Consider the following 10,268-nt stretch of genomic DNA (forward strand, 5'->3'; position numbering starts at 1 on the left):
TTTTCTAAATATTCACAAAAATAACTACGGAGTACATAATAAAATATGAATGGTCAGCGAATATTTTATGTATCCCTTGTAATTAAATTTTTCATCCAAAATCATTCATCCAAATATAAACTTTTAAATCAAGTCAGACATAATGAAGACTTGAAACTCGTTAATCAACAGTAAGGTTACTTAAATATTTACAAACCACCACCAAAAGAAAAGTATTCTGCTAATTAACTATTTAACTTTTAAGATAATAACAATAAGAGTAACAAACAAAAGCAGTCAAATTACACAACGAGAAGAGTAATGTCATGCAAGTAAATAGATAGTCAATATAGTACTAAGTTCAATACCATAAATAACTGTATCTGTTGGGGGATGTTTTCTTCCATAAAATTCGCACATATTTCACAGGATTGAAAAACTCAATTCTCTGTGAAAAGGGAAGCAAATAGCATATTTAGGATTGCCTCATAGTAACCATTACCCAAATATTAAAAACCGAGGGTATTCTAAAAGTACAAGCATAAGGTCAACCCAGAAAGTGCAGCAATTATATGTACAACATGAGCTTATTCACATGCAACAATAGGACCACCTCGGTTAGGTCCTCCATGTGAGAGTCTGTACTATCTTTGTATTAAAGAACACGAAGCTGCGCAAGGAAGGCAGCACAAAGATCCAAGAAAAGAAACTGCGGACCCTCCACCCTTTGAAGATCAAGGAGATATTTCTCCTGAGTTTTGTACAGCTGTAAATGATATTAACATGGTCAGAGAGTATCCCAGAAAAAAAAATAGTTAGACACCAGACACCTTCAATTTGAAGTGAGCATTTGTTTCTATATGCCTCACGAGCATCAGTGAATAACAATTAAAAGTTGCTGCTAAGCCGGTAATTAAACAATTCATTCAAATCTAAAATGAAACATATTGGGGTTATCAAGATAACTATAACTACCTGCAGTTCAAACTTGACGACACTTGATTTTGGAGCAGCTTCATTCTCAATAATGCCGACATTTCCAAGGAAATTATTATTAAGCACGGAATTGTTCACCATTCCTCCCTGATGACCAGGGATGCCAACGACCCATCTGCACTTCATATTGTAGTGCCCAATTTTTTTCCAACAGACATTCAGTCCTTGGAGAGCTTTGAGAACCTCAACCATTATTTCTCGAGGTTGGGCTCGAGACTAGCACAAGTCAACAAACAGATCAGTTACAGGTAACTATCAAAACAAACAAGTATATCAAAACTTCAATATTTTGGATGACAACAGATTAATACCAACAGGTAATGACTTTACATCCAAAGTGAAAAAAGGAAGCATATAAGTAAACATTCAAATCAAGAAATTTTATGAGTCATTCTCGAAAGAGACACAAAACCAGTTGAAACAATAAGACATCGAACAATTATTTCATTAACAGCTAGAAATCATTGCTGGTGATGGTAGAGTAAATTAAATATGCTGAGCAATACAAAACCATTACGGGATCCAGTGATGATATCAACAAAAAAAAATAACAGGTAAAACACTGCACCTGAAGCCCAAGGGCCCATTTTCTCTCAGCGGGGAACTGTTGCCTCATTCCTACTCCCTGATACGCTAAAAAGTGGTGCCCACCAGCTGGAGAAACAACTTCAGAGTTGATACGGTTCAAATTAGGATCCTGAGAAGTCATATCATACAAACCAAAAACTCATGAGCTTTCTAAAAATACATAAACAAAGAAAATAATATCAAGAATAGGAAAACCACAATTTCCATGGTAAAGAACTGCATAAACAACTTTAAGATATAAACTAAATGACTGAATCACTTCATAAAAGACAGACAACTATTGAAGTTATAAGTAATTGAAGAGAAAACAAACCCACCATTGTCTCTTGAAACTCAGCTCCAAGATAGCCGGTGGAAACACGATAACGGTTGTCCAATAACAAATAGTAAGTCACAGTACCCTGAAATATGATGGTAGTAAGAAGCAATCTGGCGGGCAGGTATGTAAGGTTAAAATGAATAAAACAAACCTCATTTTGGACTCTGTTGCTAAGGGACTCAACCAATTGATCCCTGTCAAATCCCCTATTAACCACCTCCTGAAGAATCTCCTCATCAATCTGAAAAATCATTATATTGGTTGGAATTTTTTGTACTGATTAATACAAGCATTGTATTATATGCATCACATAGGTGTGTAATTCTGAACTTCAAAAAAAAAAAACACAACCAATTGTAGCTCTAGTGTGCCACAGAAATGCAAAAGGAAAACAGAATCCTTAAAACAATAAAACCAAACCTTTTTGGCTTGTTGAAGTGTATCCGGTGGTGGCACCGCCAAATAACGCGGCAGGCGAAGTTGGAACCATTGGTGTTGACGTATCTCAGGTATGGTAATCCTTTTCATGGGATCCACCACAAGCAGCCTTGGTATCAAATCTCTGGCACCAGGAGATAGATGACTGGGAAGAGTATATATCCCACCCTACAACAAATAACAAGAGGACTACTTCACAAGCAAAATAAAAACTATCTGCGAAGAGCGTCATTGGAGAAATAAATGATAAACCTAAACCTGATTGGAGTAATGAGAATCTTAAAAAGAAGCCACACCAATGGGTTAATTCAAAGTTTATTAATAGTGCCCTTTTAACATATAAGAGTGAACTTCGTTACATAATGAAATCTCTACAGCAATCTAGATCATACATCAGAACTCAGACAAGAAAGACTCGTGAAACCATGGAATGAAATGAGTGCAAAATCAATAGATGAGTAGGATGATATAAGTTTCATGATCTTGATAGGTTGAAGAGACCAACAAAAAAATTAGCACTTCTGCCCAATTTTTCTTCAATGGGGACCATGCCTTCTTTTATCATAAGACCATAGAGGATAATGAAGACCACCAGTTCCTCTCTAGTGTCCCTGCTCCGCCAAGAATCTTCTCATTTCTCAACCAAGGTTGTCAAAATCGAGAATATATGTAAACACAGTGGACTCTCCATACAAAATTAATGTATAAGACCTCCATCTTGGTATCTAAACATAATGTAATACTGTATGCAAATTAAATATTCAACTTTCCAACTTAGTAATAAAGAAAACCAATCACGTTAAAATATTTAAACAATCACTGAATCGGACAAGGCAAGACATTCAAACACAGCACAATAATTCAAAATTGATGGACAAACTCATAGATGATAAGATAATTTCATAACTCAGCGCGCAGAAAGAGCAAAAACTTCAAAATTGAAGGAAATATTAATAAAACAAAAGGCTGTGTTGTTAATCCCATATAGTGTCGTCGAATAGCACTAACCCTTAAAATGCTATAGCAGTATAGCCAATAGCAAGACGGCCACTATTACTAAGACTAGAACTTAGTGCAGAGATGGCCACTATTACTAAGACTAAAACTTAGTGATCATTGTACTTATTATTAAAGAACCTAAAGTACAGAGCAATAAAACTTAAACACAGAAGATAACATAACCGAACTAAAAGTAGGAAGAAGAACCGAACGATTATTGGTGAGCAAGAACATAACAGAATGAAGAAAAAGGTTTGAATTGACATTTATACCCTTATAAGAAAAAGGTTTTAAAAAGGGACTTTAGGAATTCTTCCCGGAAACCCTAATTGCGGACATTGTGGCAGCATAGGGCTGCAATTTTGCCATAATTAGCGGCCGCAACAACTGCTATTATTGACGGCGGCTCTCAAGCCAAAAGCATCCACCAGCTGGAAACTGCTACTTTTTAACCTCTTCAAACTTAGGGAAGAGTGTGTGAGAGAAGAAAAGAGAAATAGCGACTCTCTTGTTTGGTTAGATGAGGAATAGAGGAGAGAGAAATAAAGCTGATGGGGCCCAGTGCTTTTACAATCATCTCAACCATGCGAAGGGAAGCAAGCAAACATATTGTTTTGAATTTCCATTTCTACCCTTATGATATGCATATATTTCAATTTGGTACATATTTTTTTGCAACAATGTTTGTTTTAATTTCGAAAAAGCTTCCGAGCTAATTTGAAAATACACACATATTATATACATAATATTCATAATAAATGCAAATAAGTTATTAATATATGAAATTACAAAAAATATGCGCTATTTGATAAATCTGTATGAAGTGACTTACAGCAATATGTTGATAACTACTCCAATATAGAAGATTATATTTTTTTAGTACGCGCATAAAATATTATTAATGTGACTGCATATAAAAACAGTACATTAATATAAACATATCTTAGGCTATGTTTGGATTGATGGAATGGAGTGGAATGAAGCGGAATGGAGCGGAATGACATAAACTTATGTTCCATTGTTTGGATTAGTTAAAAAAGGATAGAATGGAGCAGAACATGATGGAATGCATTCCATCACTTCCTTTCCATTTTTGTACCCTCCGATTTGGGTGGAATTAGAAAATTGGACTAATCCATCCTGAAATACCCAAACAATGGAATGACATTTTTATTCCGCTCCGCAATATCCAAACATAGCCTTAAAGTACAACCATAAGTTGATAACTATTCCATCATAGAAGATTATGTTTATATACACAAAAATTATTATTAATGTCAAGCCTAATCACAACTCTCCATCAGCACATGGAAAATTCCGAACTCAAACCAGTAAGAAAATAATATTGTAGAGAGCTACATTGGATAGTGATACAGCATGAACAATGGTTATAAGTTGGGACAATCCTCCCCCAATGAGCTAGCTTTATGGCATGAATTAGGCCTAAACCCAAGTTCCAAGAAATATGACTTGACAGTGGTGGGTAAGAAAAATCTACTAGTCCTTACAAACTCACGAAAAAAAAAAGGGGGGGGAAACAAAGATGAAACTATACCTTTATTTTTTTAAAGAGGTTGGGAATATTTTCATCATCAAAAGGAAGAGTGCCACAGAGAAGTGCATATAAAATTACACCGCAGCTCCAAACATCTACTTCAGGTCCAGCATATAATTTCCCAGAGATAACCTGGGCAAAATATAACAGTTTGACCAAGAAGTATGAATCAGGAAGAAAATGTAGGTCATCAAATGTAAAGTATAAAAACAACTTATTTAATTACAAATTTAAAATCCGTAGATGTACAAACCTCTGGAGCAGCATAGTTAGGGCTTCCACAACTTGTCTTGAGAAAGTGGCCATCACGCATGATGTTGCTCAAGCCAAAATCAGCAATCTTGACACTCCATTTTGAGTCCAAAAGTAAATTCTCAGGTTTCAGGTCTCTATGAACTACCATATTCCTGTGACAGTACTCCACGCCAGAGATTATCTGCTTCCAAAGCAGAAGTAAGCTAAAAATACTGTGTCAAGTATGAGGCTTCTCAAGTACACAAAACAGAGGAAATTATACCTGCTGAAAGAAACTGCGGGCTTCATCTTCTTGCAACCTACCCTTTTCTACGATGTAATCGAAGAGCTCTCCAGATTTCACATATTCCATCACGACATATATGTCTGTTGGGGTTTCCACAACCTCGTAAAGGCGTATAATGTGATGATGCATGAACAATCTTAAAATTTTGATTTCTCTTCTCACTGCAACAAATTGAAGAAAAAATATTATGAACATATTAACTCAACCAAGACTAACTTGAACCAAAACCGCAGAGTATGAAAACTACAGCTTAAGAAAATTAATTATCAATCTCCAAATACACAAACAATATGCTATTGAACAAGCAGCTAAAAAATTACTGAAAATGAATGGAAAAAACTAAGAACAATTAAAATCAAGTCCTGCAATTCGTTAGGGAGTATGAGTCAGTGGTATGCAAAAGATTCAGACCTTTCTCTTCCATTTCCATGTTCTTTATCTTGCGACGGTTGAGAATCTTTATGGCGACTTTATGACCGGTCAATACATGCTCTGCAATTTTCACTTTGCCAAAGGACCCAATGCCAAGTGTTTTTCCCATTTTATAATTCCGTAGAAATGCGTTCACATTTCCACCACCAGGGCCAGCTGATCCATCCATTTTCGAAATCTAGGGGAAAATTCAGAAAGAAACAATATGAAACAAACATATTAAAGTATATGAAAATGAATGCACAGGCGCAAAATAGATCAACGCCATCATTGAATATGAAATCAAATGAATAAATGACTGGATCATATGCTACGCAATTAAAAAAAATCCAACTGATCTATAACAACTATACAAATTTAATTGGCGTCCACAGCTTAATTTTCCTCTAATAAGCGTCAAGTATAATCGAGTTTTAAAACAAAATTAATGACTTACTTTATTGAGTAAATGGAATTTTTACCGTTGACTACCTTAAACAACATATATAATTGAATGCAAACAGAAACTACAACAGAAAGCAAAATAAGAAGTATACCTATTTCCTTTATAACGCTTCATGATACACGTGGGGACACACGCAAGGTCCTCGTTGATTTTATGGAAAATATCTTCTCATTAAACAGCATCACGTGCACATCTCGAGAAATATACGTTTTTTTCCTAACATTTTAGTTCGTGTGCAAAATTCTATCTACAAATAAAATACAATAAAAGAGCTAACAGAAACGACGAAACCGACACAACAAATACCCCAAGAGTGAGTCTAACACACCAAGGTAACGCATCAGATTATTTTCCGTTTGGCGTGTGCATGTGTGACCTTCATCGTGCATTTTATGGAAAATATCTTCTCATTCAACAGCATTGCGTGCACATCTCGAGAAATATACGTTTTGTTCCTACCATTTAGTTCGTGTGCAAAATTCTACATACAAATAAAATACAATAAAAGAGCTAACAGAAAGGAGGAAACCGACGCAACAACTACGCCAAGAGTGAATCTAACACACCAAGGTAATGCATCATATTATTTTCCCTTTGGTGTGTGCATGTGTGACCTTCAGCATGTGTTTCTAGATCAAGCAACACATGCCTTGATAAATGACCACCGTTCTAATTTGCTCATTTTGATTCTAATAAAGAAAAATAGTCCAGCTGACCGTTAAAAAAACAAACAAAAAGTTAAGTCGTTGGCGCCTTTCATCGTGCATTTTATGGAAAATATCTTCTCATTTAACAGCATCACGTGCACATCTCGAGAAATATACGTTTTGTTCCTAACATTTAGTTCGTGTGTAAAATTCTACATACAAATAAAATACAATAAAAGAGCTAACAGAAACGAGGAAACCGACGCAACAACTACGCCAAGAGTGAATCTAACACACCCAGGTAACGCATTGGTCTATTTTCCCTTTGGTGTGTGCATGTGTGACCTTCAGCATGCGTTTCTAGATCAAGCAACACGTGCCTTGATAAATGACCACCGTTCTAATTTGCTCATTTCGATTCTAATAAAGTAAAATAGTCCAGCCGACCGTTAAAAAAACAAACAAAAAGTTAAGTCGTTGGCGCCTTTCTTCACAATTTGAGACACAAATTATCATCAGTTCTCGCATAAATACCTCAAAAACCTCTAGGGTTTTGACATTAAATCCACCTCTAACCACCTTGCTTCTCTCTTGTCAAAAACCATCACCTCATATAAACACCCCAATTCCCTTCTAACACACTTACAACAGCTTTCCATCAATAACACAAACCCTCAACCACCATATACCACCACACTTACAACAATCTTCTAAAATCCAATCCTCCTCAACAAATCTAAACGAGAATCTTACATCTACAAAACCCTAATATCCTCATTCAGTTACTCCAAATAATAACAAAAAACACACATAACAATTAACACAGTTCAATTCTAAAAAACATCCTCAGGTAAAATTTTCACAATCCATCAACAAAACAATCCAGATCCAAACAAACGGAACGTGAAACTGAATCTTCAGATCAAAAAACACGAACAAAATCAGTAAACACATCATGCATGAAAAGTAGAAATCGAAAAGAGAGAAAAATGAAGCGCGAAACCTCACCAGCGATTAGAGAGAAAACGGAAGTTGCAGTGAGAGAGTGAAGAAACCCTAAATCGGTTATGTGAATTGGGGATGAATGAAAATGAACGTGACGATGATATGGAAGAAGAAAACACGGTTCGGTTTTGTTGCTGATGCTATTCGATTCTATTGTGTTGAGAAGACGCCAATGAAACGCTGCGTTTTTTACTCCTTTTTTATTTTTTACATTCCCCACGCTACTTGGTTGTTCCTTCCTTTTATATTTGTTTGTTTCTGCTCAATTTAAGAATATTTTTATTTATTTTTTAAAAAAATTATCGAATATTTCTTTTTTATATATATATATATATATATATATATATATATATATATATATATATATATATATATATATATATCAATGTTTAATCAATAAACATCAATACCCAATCAATATAGAATATGTTAATATTTGATGCAATAAATATTTTATATTCTAATGTATTCTCATAGTTGAAACGGGAGGTTAATGAATGTTGAGACTATCTCTTTGTAGAAATGTCAGCTATTTGGTAATGAGACGGAATATGTAGAACATGCAATTGGCCTTTGGCGACCTTTTCACGTGCAAAATAGATATTCATTTTAATATGTTTTGTGTGTTCGTTGATGTTAGATAGAATTATCTGACAAGAAGACAACACTTGCGTTGTCATAGTAGGCTATATGGCTTTCGTGGTCAGACGATAGAGTTCTAACAGTAAGTTTTAAAGCCAACATGATTCAACAACAATATTAGCAACACTGGGATATTTTGTTTCAGCACTAGAGCATAATATGTGTGTTTATTAGTTGTAATGATTACTTGTTCTTTTCATAATGTTTAAGTTTAAGTTTTACTTTTGATGTTTATGGAGGAAAAAATATGAAATCTTAAATTGTTAACGTGTAATTGCATATGATCAATCTTCACCTATGATGAATAGAAATTGTTGTTGGTTCATCCATGACTTTTTTTCTAGTTTTTTCATTAATAGAGAGAAGACAAGGAGAGAGAGAGAGAGAGAGAGAGAGAGAGAGAGAGAGAGGAGAGAGAGAGAGAGAGAGAGAGAGAGAGAGAGAGAGAGAGAGAGAGAGAGAGAGAGAGAGAGAGAGAGAGAGAGAGAGAGAGAGAGAGAGAGAGAGAGAGAGAGAGAGAGAGAGAGAATAATTCAATGTGATCAGACATTCTGGGATCCCCATCAAATTTTTATATAAAAGTTTAATATGTTAATTAAGTAATCGGCAATTGATCTGGGTCGTCCAAATATATAATAATAAATCTAGTGATATAGTCAAAATTGACATTTTCTTATGGTGGGAAAGAATTAGACTTTCTCACCTTGAACACCATTTTTCACATAAAATTGACTCAATTTTAATCTTATTTTTGTAGGGATATGATGTTTTATAATTCCAAAAAAAAATGCCCATGGGTGGTGGATTTTTAATAAAAAATTAAGAAAGAGAAAGAAAGAGGGTTTAAGATTTAAATTTGAAACATAAAATCTATTTTTTAAGGAAATAGTACGATATAATATAATTGAATGATTGTATAAAAAGGAATATTAGTGCATGCTCTTTATACTTTATTTTGTAAGTTAGTTGAAATGAAACTCATAATTGTAAAAGGGATACCGTTATACAAAATATATACTACTATAGTCGATAAATAACGCCTTTGTATGAAGTGAAATATAAGATAAAAACAAAATATGTAATTAAAAATTGCATAAATATATAACACGAATATTTATCATATATTTGGTGCACATCATATAAAAAATATAATATGCATAATTTAATATTTGATAAATTTTATATATATTATATTCAAATTATCGAATTATTTTAGTAAAAAAAATTAAATATTTTTTAAATTTTATTTTTTAATATCTTTAAATTTAATAAATATACTGCAGTGATATATTTTATTGGACCCTAATAAGGAGTACCTAAAAGGGGTTAGCACCTAAAGGAAGGCTAACATCCAAAGAAAGGGGGTGACCCGCCCCTTTAGGGCTAGCGCCTGGTTGTCCAACAAGGGGAAAATCCCCTCAGGGCTAACACCTGGTCCCTTAAAAGTGTTTGCTCCTAGGGCTGGCACTTAGTAGCTGTGGACCTCCGTTTTTTATCCCGGGCCATACCTCTGATCTGTAGAGATACGTGAACTGACTCTTTTTTATCGCTTAATGCTTTCGCATTTTGAAAATTCACAGAGTCGCCACCGACCTTTTATTTTATCCAATTAAGGAAAGGTTTATAAAAGAAACAGAAAAAAGACCTTTAAGAAATTCTGGGTAAGGGGGTAGGTTATACAA

General features: G+C 34.4%; 1 protein-coding gene across 1 annotated transcript; it reads right to left on the reverse strand.

Annotated features, from left to right (window-relative positions):
• Positions 1-329: 329 nt before the first annotated feature.
• On the reverse strand, positions 330-8,139 carry LOC131594559 (SNF1-related protein kinase catalytic subunit alpha KIN10-like). Its single transcript, XM_058866730.1, has 11 exons — positions 7,948-8,139; positions 5,827-6,025; positions 5,392-5,576; positions 5,128-5,310; positions 4,875-5,006; positions 2,303-2,488; positions 2,034-2,123; positions 1,881-1,964; positions 1,544-1,672; positions 955-1,191; positions 330-745 (listed from the first exon to the last, which is right to left on the reverse strand). The coding sequence occupies exons 2-11, from the start codon at positions 6,014-6,016 to the stop codon at positions 635-637; spliced, it is 1,527 nt and encodes a 508-aa protein (XP_058722713.1). The 5' UTR covers positions 6,017-6,025; positions 7,948-8,139; the 3' UTR covers positions 330-634.
• Between the last annotated feature and the right edge of the window lie 2,129 nt (positions 8,140-10,268).

Source organism: Vicia villosa, linkage group LG4 (genome assembly GCF_029867415.1).
Source record: "Vicia villosa cultivar HV-30 ecotype Madison, WI linkage group LG4, Vvil1.0, whole genome shotgun sequence".
Taxonomy (NCBI): domain Eukaryota; kingdom Viridiplantae; phylum Streptophyta; class Magnoliopsida; order Fabales; family Fabaceae; genus Vicia; species Vicia villosa.

Bases quoted from the DNA above. Each gene is read 5' to 3' on its own strand.
- LOC131594559 (XM_058866730.1), bottom strand. From the start codon at position 6,016: ATGGATGGATCAGCTGGCCCTGGTGGTGGAAATGTGAACGCATTTCTA. The intron at 5,311-5,391 runs GTATAATTTCCT...CTTTGGAAGCAG, and splicing joins CCCGCAGTTTCTTTCAGCAG to ATAATCTCTGGCGTGGAGTA. The intron at 2,124-2,302 runs GTTTGGTTTTAT...ATGATTTTTCAG, and splicing joins CACTTCAACAAGCCAAAAAG to ATTGATGAGGAGATTCTTCA.